This window comes from Pantherophis guttatus, chromosome 13 (genome assembly GCF_059756535.1).
Source record: "Pantherophis guttatus breed Tessera chromosome 13, ASM5975653v1, whole genome shotgun sequence".
NCBI lineage: Eukaryota > Metazoa > Chordata > Lepidosauria > Squamata > Colubridae > Pantherophis > Pantherophis guttatus.
The window spans coordinates 23827760-23851427 of record NC_142075.1 but is presented as its reverse complement, the minus strand read 5'-3'; the positions used below and the strand labels follow the sequence as shown (position 1 = coordinate 23851427).

Here is a 23668-nt window from a genome sequence, read left to right as displayed (position 1 = left end):
TGGAACAGTTGCTAAAGTTGTAAATCGAGGGTTACCTGCGTGCTGTTGCTATTGCCCATGATCGCAGAATAATAATGCTGGGGGATAAAACGGGCACCGTTTATCAGCTCTCCTACCTTGTCAAAGAACAGAGACTCTGTCCCGTGTTTGCCAGCTTCTGCGAAGGATGGGTCCTTCAAATTAAGGAGCTTTGGTTTCTTCTGTAGAGAGGAAGCACACAAACACACGAAGGAATAAGTAAGTGATATCTACCACAACACATTTTAAATGTGCTGAACTGTGTAGTTAAAACAATAGGAGAGGAACAATGTCACAGTATTGATAACTACTTTGATAGGACAAGCGTTTGTTCATGAAGGCAAGGGTCTCCAACCTTGGCAACTTTATGACCTGTGGACTTCAACTCCCAGAATTCTATGCTGGCTGAGGAATTCTGGGAGTCGTAAAATTGCCACGACTGGAGAACCTTGAATTAAGGGACTCAGAAGCAGACACAACATACGAACAATGGAGGGTATAGTTCTCTGCACCCTTCCCTTAGGAAATATGGAATAATTAAGTAATCAATTCAAAATTAGATTATTAGTCCAGGCAGCCTGAACATGGAACTAATAAGAAACTGCTGTTGTAGATCGGTAGTCCCCTATTTGGCTCAGGGTTGCAACTTTCTGCCTTTCCTTTTTCCAGGGGCCGGACCAGACCTGAAGTATTAGAAATTAAGTTTCTGGTGAGCTTCATTATAGTGCAGTCTGGCCCATTGAAATTCTGAACTCGATAACATCGATAAAATGTGAAAGTGCTGTAGAAAACATGGCTTTTGTAGCATTAAAGATCCCTCAGGTGTTCTTAACTAGTTCCTAAAATTAAAACGCTATATTTGTTGGGAGAAAATCAGGATGGAGTATATTGTTTTTATTTGCTAAGGGCTTCTATGGAAGTACTTGCCACCAACTGCGGGCCTTGAGATGAAAGGGGTAACGGGGTCTTACCTTCACTGGCGGGGTGACCCCCGGGGTGGCGTGCCTCCGGATTTGACAGCCATTCTGATTGGGCCTCTGCTGCTTGCTGTTAAGCTGGGGCTTCTTGATGGTGCCTCCGTGGTCGTTTCTCACCGACTCCACTTTCTCCGCAGTGGTCTTGCTCAAGAGCTGATCGGGAAGAGCCACAAATAAGCCCATTATGGCCCCCCACTATGGATGAGAATGTACAAAAAATGCTTCGCAAGAATTAGCCAGTTAAGAGGCCATGAACACAGGCTACCTGAAGGTAAAAATGATTTTTTGACTGTGGGATCATGTTCTGCCCAGGCTTTATATGCAGGTAGTCCTTGAGTTAAGACTGTAAAGGAGCTGGCCCTTCACAGTTGTAACTGTGGGTCCATCTTACTTGAAGGACTGTCTCACCCCACTGGGATTGGCCTGCCCCACTCGTGTCGGCAGAGGAGGCATGCTATGAATCCCGCCAGCCTGATTATTCGGGCTGGCTGGGGGGCAGGGGGGAGGGGTCCAGGAGGAGGAGGGCCTTCTCTGCTGTGGCTCCCACCCTCTGGAACATCTTGCCCCCTTTTTGAGGTTGGCCCCAACCCGCTATCCTTTCGTAAGGCCTAAAGACCTGGTTCTGGCAGTCGGCTTAGGGCCCAAGTGGGGCAACAGCGCAATGGAGGTAGTTGATTGAGTAATAAGAGATCCCACCCCACCCCTTATTTATTTATTTATTTAATTATTTAATTATTTATTTGTTGGTTCGATTTATATGCCGCCCTTCTCCAGAGACTTAGGGTGGCTTACAATGCTTTTTAAGCAATAGCCTTCATACTTTTTGTATATACCTGCTTAGTAGGGCTTTTGGCCCCCCCAAGCGGTGTTCTTTTTTATACAAAGTCAGCTTATTGCCCCCACAATTCGGGTCCTCATTTTACCTACCTCGGAAGGATGGAAGGCTGAGTCAACCTTGAGCCTGGTGAGATTCGAACTCGCAGTCATTGCAGGCAGCTGGCAGCTATGTGCTACTTTAACAGCACTTTAGTCCGCTGCTCCACCCAGGCTCCTTACAATTTCGCCCCTGCCCTCCTCTCACGTTCTTTGGTTTTAATTGATTTATGTTTTAAAGTATTACTTTTAAAGCATTACTTTTATGACTGTAAGCCACCCAGTTACCTTTTGGTAAGATGAGCAGACAATAAATTTTACAAATATAATAAAGTAATAAAATACTAATAGGAGAATATTTGTAGCTCAGGGTTGACATGTGGGGTCCTTGGTGCTCTCTGAGCTTGCTTGTTTCCTTGCAGAGGTTTCATGACCCAAACTAGGTAACATCATCAGTGTTAACACTACCAGCACTGATGATGTTACCTAGCTGGGTCACGAAACGCCTGCAAGAAAACAAGCAAGCTCAGAGAGCACCAAGGACCCCTAATAATAAAGTAAAATAAACAAAACTCATGATGAACTAAATCGGGTGATCCATTTGACTGGCCCAATTTTACGATCTTTTCGGCAGTGGTGGCTAAGCAAACGTCCCAGCTGTTCGATGAACCCATGGTTCACTCTGGAGGTGGTTTGCCGAACACCCAGAAGTAAATGCAAGACGACGAATTCGAAGTCACTCACAACGGAGCTATTTGCATCTGGCAAGAACTGCCCGAATTCGGAGAGCAAGTCCTCCTGGTTCTTAAAGAGGCGTGCCACCTGGGCATAGACTTCCTGTTCGGTCAACGCTGGGGTGTAGTTCCCACCGGCTTCCTTGGCATTTCGCTGCTCTTTCTGTTAGAGGAGACGGAGGAGACGGTTCAAGAAGAAGAAGGAGGAGGGGGGAAAAAAATGGCAGCTTTTAGCAGCTGCCCCTTGCCCATTTCTGCTCTCTGAGCCTTAAAAAAAATAAATAAAAAAAATTGAGGACACCCAGCTGGAGATTTCAGAAGAAGAGTAGCAAGGGATGGGCTTGGAGGCACCAATAAAGGAGAATATTTGTAGCTCAGGGTTGAAATGAAGGGTCCCTGGTGCTCTCTCACTAGCACTGATGCTGTTGCCTAGCTGGGTCATGAAACGTTTGCGAGAAAACAAGCAAGCTCAGAGAGCACCAAGGAGCTCTCGCGTCGACCCTGAGCTGCAAATATTCTCCTTTATTGGTACCACATATGGGTGTCAAACACTTCAGGCAGCCTGCAAATGGGAGACTAGCATGGATGAGGTTACCTACTTAGGGTCATGAAACATCTGCAAGAAAACAAGCAAGCTCAAGCACCAAGGACCCCACAGTCCTCCTCCTCTTCCTCTCCACAAACCCTTCTCCCTTCTAGCACTGATGAGGTTGCCTAGTTGGGTCATGAAACGTCTGCAAGAAAGCAAGAAAGCCCAGAGAGCCCCAGGGAACACACTTTGGAGGATGTTTGTGCTTTGCCCCAAAGGAGTCACCAAAAATCGGACTCTGGAGAGGCAACTCACCTTTCCCTACTTTCTACCTGCATCGATTTCAGTTTTTTACACTCAGTGAAAAAGTTTCCCTCTTGCAGCCAACTCAGAGAGGCAAATGCCAACAATTTAATGCCAGCAGGCGTGACCCTGTGTCCCACTGCCCCCATCCACAAAAAAATCTTTGCCCCAAAATCCTTCCTCTGCTCAGGTCCCCAAATTCAGAGCAAAGCAGCCTCCGAAGGAATGGCTGGCTAGCTCACCTGATAGGTATGGAGTATCTCCAAAAAAGCCTTATAAATGTCCGGCTGCCCTTGAAAACGGTTCTTGATCTTGTTGACGTAGTTGATGGCGTGGTTAAACTCCACGGGCTGATTGTTCTGGAGGGACGGGGTTGTCCCCAGGGAGATTGTCACAGGCGTGTGGGGCTGGACTGGCGGAGAGCGAGGGGAGGCGTAAGGGACCGGAGGAGTTTGCTGGCTGGTGGGCGTATGGGTCTGTAGCTGGGAGGGCTGAAAGAAGCAGAGCAAAAGGATTAGGGTGGCTTGAGGCCAGAGGGGGTTTATAATTACAGGTAGTCCTCGACTTATGACCAAGGATGCTTAGTATCTATTCAGTGTTTCAAGGATACAAAAAAGAATTGACTTAGGACAGAACCTCACACTTAAGACCAGTGGCCAGAGTCAGCCTGCAATGTTGCATTCTAACCATTGCGCCACAAGGAAGGAAGTACAGGTACAGGAAGTACAAGGTAGTACAGTGGACTAAAGCACTGTTATTAACATCTGCTGCTTGCAATTACTGCAAGTTCAAATCTCACCAGGCTCAAGGTTGACTCAGCCGTCCATCCTTTCTAAGGTAGGTGAAATGAGGACCCAGATTGTGGGGGCAATAAACTGACTTTGTATAAATATACAAAAGTATGAAGGCTATTGCTTAATGCATTGTAAGCCGCCCTGAGTCTCTGGAGAAGGGCGACATATAAATTAAAGCAAAAAAAAAAAGGAAGGAAGGAAGGAAGGAAGGAAGGAAGGAAGGAAGGAAAGAAAATAGCAATAGCACTTAAGCTTGTATACTGCTTCAGTGCTTTACAGCCCTAAGTTGTTTACAGAATCAGCCTCTTGCCCCTAACAAGCTGGGTCCTCATTTTACCAGCCTCGGAAGGATAGAAGGCTGAGTCAACTCTGGGCTGGCCAGGATTGAACTGAATAATCACTGCACCACCACAAATCTTCCAGCTGTTTTGGAATCTCCACCTTTCAAAACTCCACCCTTCTCACCTGTCCTTCCTTCAAGAGGCCCCTCCAACGCCCGGAAGCCGTCGTGCTCGAGGCCCGCCCTTCTTCCCCTGTTCCTAAGCAAAGCCTGCCCCTTCCACCTGCGCTCACCTTGCTGATCTTGGCGGGTGGGGGCTGTGGGGCCGGCTGTGCCGGGGTGGGAGCAGATTGTGCTGAAGGTTGAGACGGGTGCTGCGGCTGCGGCTGAGGCTGGGGCTGGAGACCGTGGGCCGGGATTTGGTGCACCTGCCCCGGGGTGGTTACATTCACCATGTCGTTGGTCTGGACTTCGATTTTGTAGCCGGGAGGCAGGAAGGTGTTGAAACCCATGATCAAATCTGGGTGGCCTTTGAAGAGCTGAGAGACACGGCTGATCACCCCGGGAGTGTCGATGCTGTGCGGGGAGCCCGGCAAAAGAAAAGAAAAGAAAAGAAAAAAGACATCAGATTCCTGCCATGAATTCCAACAGGTGTAAAGACAGGCTGCATAAAAGAAGATGGATCCCTTACGGCCACAAGGGAAACAAACAAACACAGGTAGTCCCCGACTTACAACAGTTTGTTTAGTGACCATCCAAAGTTACAACGGAGCTGAAGGGACCTAGGACCGTCTTTCAGTTACCACCTTTTCCAGCTTCCCCATGATCATGGGATCAAAATCCGGACCCTTGGCAAGTGGTTCATATTTATGACCCTCGCTGTGTCAAAAGCATGTGGTCACCTTTTGCATCCTTCTGACAGGCAAAACCAGATTCACTTAGCAACCCGCTTAGTAGGCCAGAAAGTTTGTAAAACGGGGCAAAATTCACTTAATAAGTGTCTCACTTAACAACAGAAATTTGGGGCTCAATTGCGGCCATACATCGAAGTTTATCTGCAGAGGAAAAACCTAGGCAGACACTAGTGCAGTGTTTCTCAACCTTGGAAGCTTGAAGATGGGTGGACTTCAACTCCCAGAATCCCCCAGCCAGCACTGCTGGCTGGGGGATTCTGGGAGTTGAAGTCCACCCATCTTCAAGCTTCCAAGGTTGAGAAACACTGCACTAGTGCTTGGTGATAAAAGAAAGCATTACCACAAGATTGCTTGAGTTTTAAGCATCAGACTACATTTATGTTCACTACTGTTTGTTGAGGCCTTTGAACTCTGGTGCTGGAGAAGACGCCTGCGAGTCCCTTGGACTGCAAGGTGATCCAACCGGTCAGTCCTAGAGGAGATCAACCCTGACTGCTCTTTAGAAGGCCAGGTCCTGAAGATGATACTCAAATACTTTGGCCACCTAATGAGAAGGAAGGACTCACTGGAGAAGAGCCTAATGCTGGGAACAAGTGAGGGCAAAAGAAGAAGAAGGGGACGGCAGAGAACGAGGTGGCTGGATGGAGTCACTGAAGCAGTCGGCATGAGCTTAAATGGACTCCAGAGGATGGTAGAGGACAGGAAGGCCTGGAGGAACATTGTCCATGGAGTCGCGACGGGTCAGACACGACTTCGCAACTAACAACAACTGTTTGTTGAACAAGCCGTAACGATTGGATTCCCATCAAATATAGGAAAATAAAAACAAATGCCAAAAAAAAAAAAAAAAAAAAAAAAAAAAGCAGCCATTCCTTATACCTTTGAGATTTAAACTCCTTCATTATGTCCAAGAAATCATTGTAGACTTGAGGCTGGCTACCGAATTGCAGCTTCACCTGGTCAAGGTAAGAAAGAGCATCTTCGACCTGTAACCAAAATAAGCCAAGTTAAAAACATCCCTTTCCAACAACATTTTCGTCTCCACGCTTTCAAGAGTAAACTTAGTTCGGATACCAGTGATAAAATATTGATAAAAGCAAACCTTATTTAAATGTTCAAAACTGAACTAAGGGCCTAATAATATTTATAGAGCAATAACTTCCCAACAAATTTTTAAGTAAAACAATTTGAACTTACATAGCATCGGGAAAAGATTGGTTTGGCTAATAAAAAGAAATGAGCTGTAATAAACCTACATTGGGCGGTTAATCTAAGTCTATTAATAATGATGATCACAATTAAAAGAAAAGAATCACTGGTATTTTATTGTGTTCCTGGAGATACACGCTCTTCAAAGCATTCAGAACTGACTTCGCTTCCAAAGTTTTTATGCTTTTTGCATCCTTCGGCCCAACCCAGGCAGGAAAATGACTGAATGTTAAGTTAAATACAACTTTTTGCACAATGTCTTCCAAAGCTGTTAGTAAGCACAAAGTAGCAATTTCACTTTCTACACCACTGAGGATGGAAGGAGGAGTGGAGTGAATTAACACTTTGTCTTCACTGGTTATAAAAGTATGAAGAAGGCAGAGTCGAAAAGTGGAGCGCATAAACAAACCAACCAACAAATATATCCGAAGATGCAAATGTTGCTTTCCGTGTAGGGAGGTAGGATGTATAACGCAAACCCATCAATAAAGCATAAGCAGTTCACATCTGAACAAAAGGGACGATCAATGAGTATCAAAAACACAACTCAACAAACATGCACAAAACATGGAATTTATTTTACGGTCTAGTTTGAAGTTGCTTTATGTCCGTGTCTCTCAACCTGGATGCTCCATCACTGGAGGCTTTTAAGAAGAGAGTGGACAGCCAATTGTCTGAAATGGGAGAGGGTCTCCTGCTTGAGCAAGGGGCTGGACTAGAAGACCTCCAAGGTCCCGTCCAGCTCTATTCCGATTCTCTTCAGCAGCAAGTGGAAGATCAAACCGATTCTCAACCCTTGGTCCCTCTGACCAGACTCACCTTCAGCCTCTGGAACTGCTGCTGCCCCTGGACTGGTGCTGCTGGCGGAGTCGGATGGGCATGGCTCTGCACCACTTGGCTTCCGTGGGGCTGAACCGGGGTGGGGTGGTGATGCCCGCTGTGGACAGCGGCTAAAGTGGGGCCGTGGCTGTTGGAGCTCTGGGGAACGGTGGACACCTGGGGAGGGGAGGCAAGAAAAAATGACATGGGGGTTATGTAGGCCCCTGCCAGAGTCAAGCAAGGGCAAGCAAGAAGTCTTTTCGTTATGGTGGAAAAAGAAAAAAAATCGGGTGATGCTACTAGCTGAACCATCTAAAAACCCAACTAACGACTCAGGCAGTCCTTGACTTACGACCACCATCAAGCCCAACATTTCTGTTGCTGAACGCGACAGTGGTTAAAAGTGAATTTTCCGGCACTCTACGAACTTTCTTCCCCCAGGGGTTAAATGAATGAATGAATGAGTGGCTGAGTGAGTCACACGGCTGTGAAGTGAACCCAGCCTCCCCATTGACTCTTGTGGGTTGGAAGGTCGCAAAAGGGGGTCACAAGAGCCCAGGATGCTGCGACCACCGTCATAAATGTGAACCAGCTGCCAAGCCTCTGAATTCTGACCACGGGGGACGCTGCAACGGTCGTAAGTGTGAAAAATGGTCGTAGCTCACTCTTTTTTTCAGTGCCGTTGTAACTTGGATGGTCACTAAACAAATGGTTGTTTAAGTTGGGCGGTGGGGGGGGGTGAGGCTACCTGCATTGTCTTGAGCAGGGGGGTCTCCAAACTTGGCAACTTTAAGCCTTGGGGACCAACACCCAGAATTCTTGACTGTAACGAAATCTCCGGGACCCGCTGCCTTAGCAGAGTGAGGAAAATCCTCAGGGACGATTCACACCCTGGTCAGCGCTTCTTTACTCTCTTACCATCGGGCAGGAGATAGAGAAGCAGAGCCAGCCGAACGAACAGGCTGAAAAAATAGCTTTTTTCCATGGGCCATCAAGACTTCTGAACGCAATATTAACACCGCAATTAGGTTTAATAGGATAGACTTGCAGGGCCAGCGCAATGTGCAACATGTTCATACCGGCATAACGTAATATGTTATATACATATATGTATATGGGAATGTGTGCTTGTTATTACTTACCGTATTTTTCAGTGTATAAGACGCACCTTTCCACCCCCAAAAGGGGGTGAAAATTTAGGTGTGTCTTATACACTGAATGTAGCCCCGCCCACCCACTGGCCCCCACCCTTTGGCCTCTGCCCCCCAGCAGTTTACCTCCTTGCAGCAAGTAGCAAGAAGAAACAGCTTTCAGCTTCAGCACAGCCTAATTAGCCCAAGTTGATTGGATCAGCCTCCCGACTCTCAGCTGATTTGCTCTCAGCTGATTTGCGCAGGGCTCTGCTGCTTGCTGCAAGGAGGTAAATTGCTGGGAGCAGATTTTTTTTTTTCTTGTGTTAATCAAGCTATGCTGAAAACGAAAATGAAAGTAAAGCAGGCTGTTTGCTGCAAAATTGCTGGGAGGCAGATTTCTTTTTCTTGTTTTCCTCACCAAAAAAGGTAGGTGCGTCTTATACTCCGAAGCGTCTTATACTCCGAAAAATACGGTGTTTGAGTTTAGGGATTTCCTTTCCTTCTATGTGTGGAGTTATTGTGACGTATTCTGTGTTTCGGGGGAGGGGGGGGGGCTGCCCCAAGGGAGGCTCATTCAATCTCATTGCACACATGTTGTGCATTGGCAATAAAGGGCTTGATTTGAGAAACATTCCTGGTGTTCTCAGATTTCTGGTCGTAAATTCCCTCATTCTCTATTGGTTTGGCTGCGTAACTAGTGCTTCTCAACCGTGGCAGATTGAAGATGAGTGGACTTCAATTCCCAGAATTCCACAGCCGGCTATGCCGGCTGGGGAATTCTGGGAGTTGAAGTCCACCAGGCTGAAAGTGGACAAGGTTGAAGACCCCCTGACCTTGAGGATGTTGGAAAGTCTTCTCCACACAGTTGTGGTTTAGAAACTCAACGCCCTTTGACACCCCTACCTGCATCTTTGCTCGCCATAGGCACCGTGTGCAAATTCAGGGACCCGCATCAATTGTGTTATCGAAAGCGTTCGCTTCCGACGAGGAGCACAAGGATTTCCCAAAGGCGGAAGTGCGAACCCCCCCCCCCCTTTTTGCCGCTGTGCAGCTCCTGCTTCCCAACAGGACGGGCAGCGTCTCTCACCTGGTAGCTGGGAGTGACCGAGTACTGGATCCCGGTAGCGGATTGCATGGTCTCCGAAACCGATTCATAGACAGGGGGGGCCGGAGCGAGCACGCGATGTTGGTGCTGGAAGGGCTCGGCGCTGCTGGCGATGCGTCTCTGCTGGGACGCGTAGACGGGGGAGTCCTGTTCCTCCGCTCGCCGCTTCATCCTGAATTCATGCTCAGGAAAGCCCTACGAAACCTGCGGGGAGACAGAAAGGATCAAAGGCAGGCGGTCCTCGACTTACGACCACTTTCTGTGGCTAAAGGGAGACCGTGGTTAAGGGAGCTTGGAGACCCATCAACACCTTTCTTACCAAGAGCGGCTCGGAAGGAAACCAAGTTGCGGCTATTAAATTAGCAATGCTGTTGTTAAGTGAGTTCCCACATTTGATTCTGCTTGTCAGAAGGTCGCAAAACGGGATCCCACGACCCCAGGATGTTGCCAACGCCATAAATTTGAACCAGTTGCCAAGCGCCCGGATTTGGATCATGTGGTGTTGCAACGGTCAGTAAGTGTGAAAAATGGCCAAAAGTCACTTTTTTCAGTGCTGATGTAACTTTGGGCACTAAACGGAAGGCTGTAAGTGAAGGGCAACCTGGAAAGACAATCAACCACCCCCTCCCAACCTTAAGTGATCTAAGTGAGGGGTGCCCATCCTTTGCCACTTTTAAAGACCGGTGGATCTCAACTCCCAGAATGGAATGTATTTTTAAATATATCTTGATCGTGATCTCCAGCCTCTGTGTGGCTCAAGAGGCTACGCAGAAGTAATTTGCACGATCTTCACTTGGCGTATTAATTCTAAAACGTGTCGGGAGAGAACGCATTAATTGCATCTGGAGCATTTATTGTCAGCTTTGCTGGCACCGCAGTTACATGAATGAGTCACTTAAGATTCAGCAGCCTTTCAAAAGCGTAGTAAATATCCTCCCAGGTTGTTCCCAATGAAACATACACCTTGCACATGGCTTTGAAGCAGCTGCTGTTGAACTGCCTACAGGGTTAGGCAAGAGAGCTGCTGGAACGGATACTGAAGAATTAGAAACCCTTTTCTCTTACAGAACAGTCACCAACAAAAAAAAAAGAAAGCCTTTTGAAATCAGCCCTTTAAAGCAGGGATCTCCAACCTTGGCCACTTTAAGCCTGGTGGACTTCAACTCCCAGAATTCCCCAGCCAGCAAAGCTGGGAATTCTGGGAGTTGAAGTCCGCCAGGCTTAAAGTTGCCAAGATTGGAGACCCCTACTTTAAAGTGTTCCTTAGTGCCGTCCCTCTGGCCTCCTTAAACTGGCTTGCCAGAATACAAATGTATTAAATGAGACGGGTTCTCCCTTCCCCACCCTTTGTCCTTCACACCCTCAAATCAAATCTGTGCTTGCCGATGCCTTTGATTATTATCAGTTTTTATTTATAGAACAGAAAGGATACTTCGGTCTAAGGAACATTATTTTCCACCTGTGCTTTAAACTCCGATGTCCGCAGCTCTGTGTTGAATGAATTAGCCAAGTTTCACAGAATCTGTTTTATATGAATCACCACCCTTGTTAAGATCGTCGGAGGCTATCATCTATTTCCCCTCTTCAGCACCTGAGACGAAAGGCCTTTCAGGAGTTAAGGTGTCAATTCCTTCTGCGTGGACTGTGCTTTTTGTCTTTTTGCCTGCAGTGAAGATGAATTATACAAACGTAGGGGCATTTCACTGCAGTAATTGAACATGCTTAATGAGCTATTGAGTACATGAAAATTAATCTGTGAACATATATCTGAAGAATGCATTTCACATCAAAAGATGAACCTTCATCGCTAAGGGGGAAACTGAAGATGCTGAGACCAGAAGGATCCTTGCCACATCTACACCCCCAAACTTGAAGGTGTATTTATTGGAATAGCAAATACACACAAATGTGGGCCAAAAATTAGGGGAGAGAGGGAGTCCTGAATGGGGTTTGAAAGAATACACTAACTTTCCACCACTTGGTAGAGCTAAACATTAAGGACAAATGAAAGCATGAGACCAAAAAGAAAAAGAAGTATCACCTGTTCTGTTTTCAATACAATTTTCAAGACAAAGTTTCAGGTCAAATTTGAATAGAGAAGGAATGCATAATCCACAATTAGTCCCTGCAATGAGTATTTTCCATAAAAGATCTTTCAGTCTTTGGGGCCACGACGGAAGGAAAGTGGAAGGGACTTTATTAATTAAAATTTGATATTACTACTTGGGAAGAGAATTGTGGAAATGAACAGAAAAAAGAAAGGCTAAGGGGGGAAAAAAAAGTGTATTTTTGGTTTATTGTTCAAGCTTTCCATCACTGGATTAAATCTGAACAACAATCAAGACAGGGAGACTATTCAGAAAACTTGGCTGCCCATACCAGTTCTGACATGTCTCACATTTTAAAAGTTCACAAGTTCTGGAACATCTTTAAGGGACAGTCTTGGATGAAGCGTGACCCCAGGCAGTCATGAGGGATTCTGGGAGTTGAAGTCCATACATCTTAAAGTTGCCAAACTTGGGGGACAAAAAAACATTATAGACGTATTGAACATCAGTTCAATATATCTATTGATCCAACACATTTGGGATGTCACAGGTTGGAAAAATGCTGGATTATGACATCAAACGTAGATATTATTAATAAAGGCATGAACTAATTTTATTGTTGATGCATTAGACTGGTTGGAAAGCTCACTGAAGGGGTAGTGGACCCGATACCTGATAGAATTACATTTTATGATGTACTGGAAGACGTAAAATATAAGCCAGTAAAAATTGAAAATTCAAATGCATGTAACTTTTTTTCAAGATCTAAAAAGCTTCTGTCCAACAACACCTGTAATCTTAAATACTGTAGGCTTGCCAGGAAGTGTGTAATATAAGTGACATCTAAGTATGGTTCCTTGAGTTTTGAGTTCGAAACTGAATAGCCTTTTGAATTAAAAAAACCACTGTGGCTAGCATCCTATCGGTATGCCTCTAAAATCAATAGCCTGGTATCTAAGTATTTTACACTAAACCGAAACATCACTTATGTTTGTCTGATTTAGTGTGTTATGCAAACACAGCTTCTGTGGTTTATAAAACCTGGTTTGTGTTTTTAGTTCAAGATACGAATATATATATATACAGATTGCTTAAGTCATGGTTTAATATATTTATGTGAACCCAATAGTTCGTCAGATGATCAAAGCCATTTTTGCTTGGTATCCAAGCAGCAAAATAAATAAATAAATAAATAAATAAATAAATAAATAAATAAATAAATAAATAAATAAATAAAAACAAAATGAAACTTTAGCCCCAATGAACTATTCATACTACTGCATTTTCGGTAGTTAGCATCATGACAGGAAATCAAATATAAAGAATCTTAACAACGTTACAAAGGACTTTGGAAATAGATCCTGCACATTTAACTAGCAATGCGGAATAAAAACGCGAAGAAATCTCAAATTTCTCAAATATATAAAAACTAGCTCAGTTATAAAAAAACACCACCACCACAATCTTGTTATTGAGAGAAATATTAGGTGCTCACTCATCCACGCTAAGCTAGCTATCTATTTCTGACCAGGGGATTAATTAAGCTTTGCATTCCTAAAATAGGAAATAAACAAGAGGAAAAGGGCTGCCAGCGTCCAGCCGGCCCTCCAAATTTCATACCGCCAACAACTATGATATTTAAACAGCCTCTCACAAAGGCTGCGCACTGAATCATTCCATTTAAAGCACACTCAAGAGGAGATTTAATAGGAGTAAATCCCGTTTTAGCACACCCTGGTGTCTGGCCGAGGACTGCCTGTTGGTGTGGAGATATGGAGCATTTGAGGACAGAAAGCCCAGCAGAGAGGCGAAAGGACTGAAATGAGATTCAGAGCAAGTGGCTGGAACAGCAAAGCGCCGAAATGCAAAAGGCCACTAACGTCTCACAAGGGGGTCCCCGATAAAACTCAGCTAAGACAGAGTGTCTGCACTGCCAACACATATATCCTCAAAAGATTTCTCCAGCAGACACAGGGACGCTGCCTTTATCGCCCACAGATGCTTGCAATTCGGTGCTCGGGTTAGGCATGACCATTCGTTCTCCTTCTCTTTCTCTGTCAATGATGTGCCCCCCACCTCCCCAGCATTGCATACCTGAGCTGAAGAGCAGCATATAAAAATGCAGCTACCAAAGTAAAAACAAAAAACCAAAACAAATGGAAATAAGCAAAGGGAGAATGTTGGATGATGGCGAGAGAGGATCCAGAGGTCGGATGACCATCTATTACAGTGTTTCTCAACCTTGGTAGCTTGAAGATGGGTGGACTTCAACTCCCAGAATCCCCCAGCCAGCAGCGCTGGCTGGGGGATTCTGGGAGTTGAAGTCCACCCATCTTCAAGCTTCCAAGGTTGAGAAACACTGATCTATTAGGTGCATGGTAGGAGTGGATTCCTGCACTGGGTGGGATCAGACTGCAGTGTTTCTCCCAAATTGGCAACTTTTGAGATGTATGGATTTCAGCTCCCAGAATTCCCCAGCCGGCTATGGGAGAATTCTGGGACTTGAAGTCCACAAATCTTAAAAAGTTGCCAAGGTTGAAAAACGCTGATCGAAAAAGCATCGTATAAGGTCTGAGCGGAAGAGTTCTGGGAATTGAAGTCCCCACATCTTGAAGATGCTGGCTGGGGAATTCTGGGAATCGAAGTCTATATGTCTTAAAGCCACCAACTTTAAGAAACACCAGATTGGAGGATCTCTAAGATCCCATTTAAAAGTTACAGTAAGACAATCCTTAGATCCCCTGCCTTGAATATCCTATATTAATTTCTCTTTGCTGCAGCAACAATTAAGAATATTTCCCCCCCTTTGCTTAGAAGCTTCATCAATTCAGCAGGGCTGGGCAGCTCTCAAGCAGGTGTGTTTGTGTTCAAAAAGACACAAACAGGGAATTAGCAGGTAGTGATGGAAGAATGGAAGCCCTGGGATGGGGATGGGACCCCCATACCATAAGAGGATGTCCCCCCCCCCCGTTGAAACTGGGGCTCCCCTTCCTCAAAAGGCAAGGGGGCAGACTTGGGGCTCATCAACCTTCCTCCCACTGTGACTCTCTTATTTATTGATTTAGCATATGGCATCTACAGAGGTCATGCAATCACTGATATACAGTTTAAATAAAGGTCAGCAATTATATATGAATATAACAACACTTGCAGTATCCGGGGCTCACAGGATTCCCCTTTTGTGACCTTCTGACAAGCACAGTCAACGGAGAAGCCAAGATTCACTTAAGAACCGTGCCACTAACTAAACAAATGCAGGGGTTCACATGAGAACAGGGTCAAGAAAGGTTGCAAAATGGGGCAAAGCCCACTTAGCAAGTGTCTTGCTTAGCAGTGGAAATGTTGGGGTCAACTGTGCTCCTAACTTGCGGATTACCTGTTTGTTTGTGTGTGTGTGTGGATAGATATAGATGATAGAGAAAGGGGGGGGGAGAGGAAAAGATAGATTGAAATGATGAAGATAGATAGATAAGATACATACATACATACATACTAGGTAGGTAGTAGATAGAGAAATAGATAGATGATGGATAGGTAAAGATAGATAGGTAGAGATATAGATAGATAAGATAGACAGATAGATAGATAGACAGATATGATGGATAGGTAGAGATAGACAGACAGACAGACATGATGGATAGGTAGAGATAGATAGAGATGATGGATAGGTAGAGATAGATAGATAGACAGACATGATGGATAGGTAGAGATAGACAGATAGACAGACATGATGGATAGGTAGAGATAGACAGATAGACAGACATGATGGATAGGTAGAGATAGATAGATAGATAGATAGATAGATAGATAGATAGGTAGAGAGAGATGATGGATAGGTAGAGATAGACAGACAGACAGACATGATGGATAGGTAGAGATAGATAGAGATGATGGATAGGTAGAGATAGATAGATAGACAGACATGATGGATAGGTAGAGATAGATAGATAGATAGATAGATAGATAGATAGATAGAGATGATGGATAGGTAGAGATAGACAGACAGACAGACATGATGGATAGGTAGAGATAGATAGATAGACAGACATGATGGATAGGTAGAGATAGACAGATAGACAGACATGATGGATAGGTAGAGATAGACAGATAGACAGACATGATGGATAGGTAGAGATAGATAGATAGATAGATAGGTAGAGAGAGATGATGGATAGGTAGAGATAGACAGACAGACAGACATGATGGATAGGTAGAGATAGATAGATAGAGAGACATGATGGATAGGTAGAGATAGACAGATAGACAGACATGATGGATAGGTAGAGATAGATAGATAGATAGATAGATAGGTAGAGAGAGATGATGGATAGGTAGAGATAGATAGATAGATAGATAGATAGATAGATAGATAGGTAGAGAGAGATGATGGATAGGTAGAGATAGACAGACAGACAGACATGATGGATAGGTAGAGATAGATAGATACCCTGTTTCCCCCAAAATAAGACCTCCCCTGATAAAAAACCCAATCGGGCTTTTGAGTGCATGGCAGTAAGGCCAAGCGCTTATTTCAGGGTTCAAAAAAAATATAAGACGGGGTCGTGTTTTTGGGGAAACACGGTAGATAGATAGATATGATCAATAGATGGATGGATGGATGATAGATAGGTAGGTAGGTAGAGATGGATAGATAAATAGATACCTTTATAAAAGACGGGGGGGGGGCAATACTACATAGGAGACAATACCTTAAATTAAGCCAAAACCCTAATAAAAGCACCCTCACATGGAGCCATGGAATTGCAGTGGGAGAATCCGGTATCTAAGGAAACTACCCAGCTGTGCATCTCCAGATGTGCTGGACTTGGGCTGCCCCCCCCCCATGAGCCTCAAGGCCGGAGGTTGAGAACCAAGGGAGCCCCCCCCCACCTGGAGCCGCAGCCCCCGCCCCAACAGCCACGGAGGGGGGGGGCGGGAGGCCTTGCAGCATCCTACCCATCCCCCCACCCCCGGCTGGGGATGATGGGCCCGGGTAGCCCGCCCGCCCGCGTCAGCAGCAGCAGGGACCGGCCCCGCCCCGCCGCGTCGCCGGGGAGGAGCCTGGCTGGCCACCGGAGGGGAGGGGAAAGAGGCATGACGGGAGAGGGGGAGGAGCCTCGCCGGCGGCCCGCCCCCGCGGCGGGCTCGGGGCAAAAAGGGGGCGGAGCCTGCGGGGGGGAGCGGGGGCGGCGCGGCTAACCCGCCGCGGCCGTTCGGGAGCAAAGGGGCGGAGCCCTGGAGCACCCGGAGCCGCGATTGGCCGAGCGCCGGCGGTCGGCCCGCCCTCCCCCTGCACGCTCGAGCGCGCGCGCCACACGCCTCCAGGCCCCGCCCTCCCTGGCTCCCTCCCTCCCTCCCCGCGCGCGCCCCCCCCTCCTCCTCCCGCAGACTCGGGCTCTCGTCACGCCGCGCGCGCTGCCCCCTCCCTCCTCGCCCTCCCCGCCTCGCCTCACCTGCGTGCCGCCGCCGCCGCCACCGGTGAGCACCGCCTCGCCTCAAGAGCCGGCGCGGCGAATCCTCGTCCGCGTCTCCCGTCTTTCTCCTCCCCGCGCTGAGGGAAAGGCAGAAGGCCGGGCCTGGGCGGACGGGTGGGCGGCCGGCCAGGCAGGCAGGCCTCGGGCTCCCGTGAGGGGTCCGGGGGAATGGGAAGGGACGCCGCGGCCACAGACCAACCGTCTCAGGACGGCCACCGCCGAGCGCTGCCCGCTTCTCTGTTCCCTGAGAAATCCCGCCCCTCCTCTGCTCCGGGGAGGCCTCCCGCGCGGCTACAGGGCGGCCGGGCTGCCGCTCTAGCGCTTCGTCCAATCCCCGCGCAGCGCAGCCTCCCTTCCGCCGCCCCGATTGGCTGCCAGCTCCCAGGAAGGGGATGCCAAAGGCGGGTTTGGGAGAGGGAGGGGGAGTGTAGAAAAAGGGGTGGAGAGAAGGTTGAGAAAATGTCCGTATGGGACGCGGAGGACCCGCCCTGCGCGACGCTCATTGGCCGGACCTCCGCTGCCGCCGCTGCTCCTTGGACGAGAAGCGCCGCCACTCAAAGTCAAAGGGTGGGATTTACAGAAGAGCGGGCGAGGAAAGAGGCGGCTCCGCCCCTCGACGCTCTTGGGCTGTCTCCGCCCACCCTGGCTGGCGGGAGGCCCCGCCCCTTCTCCGGGGAGCCCTATTGTGGAATGTTTACATCGGCGCTGCCGCTGCCGCCGCCTTTGCAAATCCGCGCAACGCCCGGGCAGCGTGGCTCGCGTGCAAGCGCAGAAGGCCCCCCCCCAGCCCCGTGCAACCAAGCTGGGAAAGGGGGGGGGGAAATGCAAAGCACCGGACTACAACCGCAACTCGCAAAAGCCAAGGCTCGCAGTTGCCAGGCGCACCCGATTGCAAAGGACACACACACACAAACACACAAAAATCTCCCCGCTAATGTTGCTGCAACTGCATCTCTCCCCCTCCCTCCACGGGAAACCCACGCAGCCCAACCGCTCCCCTTCCCGGAAGTCTTAAGGCCGTCCGCTCTTTGGGGGCGGAGGCAACAGGTCTCCCTTCGCGCTTTGCAATCGCAGGGCAACAATTCCCAAATGCATCCGCCCCCCCCCCATCAAAACCTCCGGCCAAACCAGTTTCTGCAAATAAATATATATATATATATATATATATATATAAATAAATGTAAATTCTTGGTTGCATTTGCCAACCAAGCAGGACGCCGGTCTGAAACTGCCCTTCAAACCACCACTTGCGCTGCGGAGAAGCCCAAACGTGGCACTTGGACAGGGTTTGCAAGAAAGCCGAGCAGCTCTGTTTCTCTTTCGAAGCTCAATAATGAAACTCCCCCCCCTTCCCACTTTAAAAAAAAAAAAAAAGGGTAGTTTTTTCATAGACGGTTTGCTCGAACACCTAAGAACAAGATGTCCGGAAATGAGCACTATGCAAATCTTATGTGATATTTCATTTAAATCCCCCACCCCATGAATTACATAATTAAACCAGTCTTGGGAAATGGGCTCTCCACCATGCAGTCCACAAAAACCTGAATGAGTTTGTTTCCAGGTGATTATTTACTTTTAAGTGCCCAGTTTTAACGTGGGTAAAAAAGATGTGGAGACTCTAGAAAGAGTGCAGAGAAGAGCAACAAAGGATTAGGGGACTGGATGCTAAAACACATGAAGAACGGTTGCAGGAACTGGGTACGTCTAGTTTAATGAAAAGAAGGACTAGAGGAGACATAGCAAGTCTTCCAGTATCCCAGGAGCTGCCCCAAAGAAGAGGGAGTCAAGCTGTTCTCCAAAGCACCTGAGGGCAGGAGAAGAAGCAATGGGTGGAAACTCATCAAGGAGAGAAGCAATTTAGAAGTAAGGAGAAATTTCCTGGCAGTGAGAACAATTAATCCCTGGAACAACTTGCGTCCAGAAGTTGTGAATGCTTCAACACTGGAAGTTTTTAAGAAGAGGTTGGATAACCATTTGTCTGAAGTGGGGTAGGGTTTCCTGCCTAAGCAGGGGGTTGGAGTAATACAGAAGGTTATAGAATATTTACAGTAAACTGATCTTCCAAAGGTGGGTACGCTCCATCCGCTCATAAATATGGATATTTATACACTCCATCCATTCACAAGTACACCTAAGATAAAGAGATACAAGAAGAACTATCTCCTTAAGATGGGAGAATTCTTGGAAAGGACAGGATAGAAAATCTGGAAGCAGACAGATTTTTTAAAAAATGGAATGATCTAGTTAAAAAAAGTACAGTACATTCTGCTACTGAAAAATGGTATTTTATAAAGCGACACTGAACTGTGCGTTTGCCTGCTCTGCTGAGCCCCAATTCAGCCAGGTATATTTTAACGCATCCTGCCATGTGATGGCATGGCCAGCCAGCCACGGGACAGTGTGTCAATGCGAACACACAACCTGAATTACGTGACTGTTTGCTATCCCGTCTCTGCCCAATTACACACTGCATTAAACATCTGTCCCTTCCAGCCCAGTATCCTGGATGGCTCAGAAAGCAAGTGACACCATCCTCCTCCCGTCAGGAATAATCAAGTTAATTACAGTTCAGAGTAAGAGGGCAGGATGTGCCTTGGCTGGGAAGCACAACCAATTCTCAGATGCTGCTTTGGAAACGTGCAGTAAAATTATTTTTATTTATTAAACATATTTATATAGTTGCCTAACTCACACACACTGACTCTGGGCAGCCAATTCACTCCAAAATTGCAGGCATCTCACAGTAAACCAAAACAGCAGCAGGAGTCCTCACTCACACTTTCACCCTCCTCCTTTTTTCACATTCACATCTTTCCACGTGCCTAAAAGCTGCTAACACACTGCAGTCTAGTTGTCTCCATTGCCAGGAATGCCTACAGTTCAAAGTCAGGTTCTCCTCCTCCCCATTAAAATTATAAAAAAAGTCACCCAACATGACTAGACTTGAATAAAAGCATCAGGAAAAGCAGGGCCAAGGTAGAAACACGAGGCCAGCAAACATTCAAATGCACTGGTAAACCTGCATTTTTTGAACCCTACACCTTTGGTGACTGAGTTATCTTCTGAACATAGCTGGAGGGCCCTGGTTCAGGGGGAAAAAAAAGCTGTTGTACAATGAAAACTTGGGGGGGGGGTGTCCCAAAAAATCAGAACATTCAAATTTAGATTTGAGGAGCCCCCCAAATTCCCTGGGTGATCTTAAATTAAGGCTGTCGTTCAGCCTGATCTACCTAGGAAGGAAGGAGAGAAAAGGAGAGGGAGGGAAGGAAGATGAGAAAAGGAGATGGAAGGAAGATTAGAAAAGGAGAGGGAAGGAAGGAAGGAAGGAGAGAAAAGGAGAGGGAGGGAAGGAAGGAAGGAAGGAAAAGGGAACAGATGGAGATGTTCCTGTAGGTAAACCTTAGCTTTCAGAACAAAGCAAAATGTAATCAATTTTGATTGTATCCACTTGAAGTGTTAAACACTTTTCTCCCCCACTCTTTTCCTGTACTCGCTCCCCCTCCCCAAATCCTTGAAGCAACCTACCTAGCTTTCAACAGTCCCCCCCCCCCTCCCCAGTCTATTCCCACCTTTGACTTGGCCAAGCATAGAACAATGTTCCTTTTGCTCAGGCAAGACAAAGATGCAGATCCTTTCTGGTGGAAATCTATAGATCTTTATCTAGAGACCAGCCAAGCTTTGGGCAGTCTGGATTTCACCCTTCCAGGACAAGGCCCTGAATTCCAGGGTGCCTTTCAAAGACCGCCCCCCCCCCTTGAAAACTGAGCAACTCTGGACTGAAAACCTGGAAGTCACACTAAGCAAGTTACCAAGTTTGCAACCCTTGGCTTCTAAACTGTTGTGTTGCACACTTTTAAGCCAATGCATTTGACTCAGATAATCCCAGTTTAAAGAAACCTCATTGCATAAGAGGGAGGTGGGGAGGGGGGAGAGCTGACCATTACTTCCAATTTTGAAGAAAACACGTGGCTTTGGAAAATGCAGCCAAGGATGTTAGTTAATCCCTCCCCCCCCCCACTTTTAAAGTTATTCAACCCCTTGTGGTCATCGGGCATCCCTCAAATTCATTCTGCAAAATGTATTTTTATTTAACCATGTTCCCCCCTCGTGTTTTCTAGTGTGCCCACCTTCCACATTCTTTCTTTCAACCAAGAAACGGCAGGCAGGCAGTCTTCAATTTACAACCACCTGTTTAGTGACGGTCCCACCTTACAACGACCCTGGAAAGAGTGACTTGACTGTTTCTGGGATGCCCTGGCGGTTTGAAAGTGGCAATTCTGGGCGTTGAAATCCACCCACTTTCAAGTTGCAAGGCTGAAAACCGCCGCCTAATAAACACACGCGCGCTTTCCTCTCTTTCCGAGATATATATAGAAAATCGCCGAGTAGTAACAGCGCCGTTTACTAGAATGAATGGGCGGCGAATGAAAGCGGCCGAGCGAAGGACGATGCAATGCCCATGTATGGGGTACACTTCCCCTGGAGAGGGAAGCTCCTCCATTCCTCCGCCAGAGGGTCTTGGACACACCACCCTCCCAGACCGGAAATGCTGCCCCCTCCCCCTCTCTCCTGGTCGTCTGCACTGCAATTGCCAGATTTGGGGGGGGGGCGTCGTCTCCCCACCCCCTCCCCACCCCCAGAACCGGGTTTAGAGGGTTTGACTTCCGGGATGGTGTTCTTTCAAGGCCGCCTGGTGGGAGGGGCTAGCGGAGCCACCCTCCCTCTGCCGGCCCCCCCCCAGCTCTGGGTTGGAAAAAGAGGGGAGGGGGCTCGACTCCCTCCCCCGGAAAAAAATGCTTCCGCTCTCGCTTCCTTCTGGGCAGAGGAGGGTCCCAATCTCTCTTGCTGCATCAGTTCCCACGGGCTCCGCATTCCCAGGGCAGCCAAGCCAGCCTGCGCCCGGCACAAAGCGCGACCCCGATCGGTCCAGCCCCCTAAGCGCGGGGCGGGGGAGGGACCCGGCTGGACCCTTGACACGGTCGCAACTCTCCAAACCGGCGTCAGGATCCTCATTCACACGATCCCCCTCCCCTCCCCTCCCTTGTCCGCGCAGAACCACCAATCGCTTCCTTTCCTCTCTCCGACCAGCCAAACCTCCCAACGAATCCGATCCGAAAGCCAAGCGTAACGTGTGAATGGCGTTTCTAGGGTCTGGAGTCCCCCCCCTCCCCGCTTTTAAGTTTTGAGGCGGCAACGGAGGCCCGTCTCTGGCTCAGCCTGGCCTACCTCACAGGGTTGGAGTGGCAAAAGACAACGGGTATTAGGGAGAGGAGTGGGGGACACAAACCCCATGTGATGCTTGGAATACTAGGAACAATGGCGGGTTCAATGGGGGAGGCTCCTTTCTCCCCCCCTCCCCCGCTTCGGCGGGCCCCGGATTCACGCCCCAGGCGAGCCAACAAGAACACGGTTCTTCCCCCCCCTCCCTTCACACGTGCACAGGCGAGCCCTGTCTCAAGGTGCGGACGCGCATCGGCTGGCCAGCGGCCGCGTGGACAGTCCCTGCCTCTCTCTTCTCCCTCCCCTCCCCATTCAAAATCAGCCAACTGCAAAGTCGAGCGAGAAACTCCGGCGCCGCAGCCGACAAGCCCGGACCGCCCAAGAAGGGCCGCCGGGCGTTCCCCCCCCCACCCCAAAAAGAGAGCCGTGGACCCCGGTCGGAAATCCGGGCTTCCAGGTACGCGCGTGAGGAGGAGGGGGCTATAGAAGGAGGGAAGTGTGTGGGGGGGGGAGAGGCGGAAGGGAGGAGGGGGAAGAGGCAGAGAGGAGGGGGGAATAAGGGGAGGGGAGGCGGAGAAGAGGGGAGGGGAGGGGAGGGGGGGAAGCGCCCTGGCTCCTCCCCGGCGTTTAGTGCTCGCGCCACACGCGCAGCCCCTCCAGGGCTTCTCCTTTGCTCCTCCCCCAGACCCCCATCTCCAAGGTGGGGGGGGGGTCGAGACGTGGAGAAGTTTCCCAGCGGGAGGAAGAGGAAGATGATGGAACCCGGGCGTTGCAAAAACTCCTCCGGCGTGGAAGCTCAGCGCAAGGACCCCCCCCCCACACTTCCCTTCCCAGGCCCCTCTCCTCCCTCCCAGCTTTGGTTGGGTTTTTTTGGGGGGGGTCTTTTAGGCTTCCCGCTCCTCCTCCTCCCCTCCTTTCGGAATCCCGAGCGCGAACCCCCCCCCACAAGGACCCACCAACCCGACGCTCTGCGGAACAGTCCCCCCCCTCTTCGGAAACCGGGCATGGGCGGGGGGGGGTCCTCCTTCGCCCCTTCTTCCAACTCCCCCTCCCCACTCCTTTCCCGCCCTAAGGGACTACTAAGCCTGTTTCTCCACCTCTCTCTCTCTCTCTTTGCCTCCCCCTTTCTTTTCTTTTCTTTTTTCCCCCCTTTTCTCCTTCATTTACTCCTCTGATTTGGGAAGGGTCTCTTGCCCCCAAAGCCCCCGAGGTTCCCAGCCTTCCCCCCCCTCCTCCTC

General features: G+C 48.4%; 1 protein-coding gene across 3 annotated transcripts in view; it reads right to left on the bottom strand.

Moving 5' to 3' along the window:
- Positions 1-23668, bottom strand: part of SIN3A (SIN3 transcription regulator family member A) — a 37368-nt gene that overhangs the window by 13544 nt on the left and 156 nt on the right. The window contains exons 1-9 of one of the 3 annotated variants that reach the window (XM_034409456.3): positions 17190-17477; positions 9671-9892; positions 7451-7627; positions 6302-6408; positions 4802-5084; positions 3677-3925; positions 2613-2765; positions 990-1148; positions 117-200 (exon numbers count right to left, since the gene is read on the bottom strand). In XM_034409456.3, coding sequence (XP_034265347.2) covers positions 117-200; positions 990-1148; positions 2613-2765; positions 3677-3925; positions 4802-5084; positions 6302-6408; positions 7451-7627; positions 9671-9859 — 1401 coding nt within the window. In that variant the 5' untranslated portion in view covers positions 9860-9892; positions 17190-17477. Of the gene's footprint in view, positions 1-116; positions 201-989; positions 1149-2612; positions 2766-3676; positions 3926-4801; positions 5085-6301; positions 6409-7450; positions 7628-9670; positions 9893-11147; positions 11166-17189; positions 17478-23668 lie in introns of those variants that run through there. The other 2 variants (XM_087878309.1, XM_087878308.1) reach the window with 2 other exon arrangements.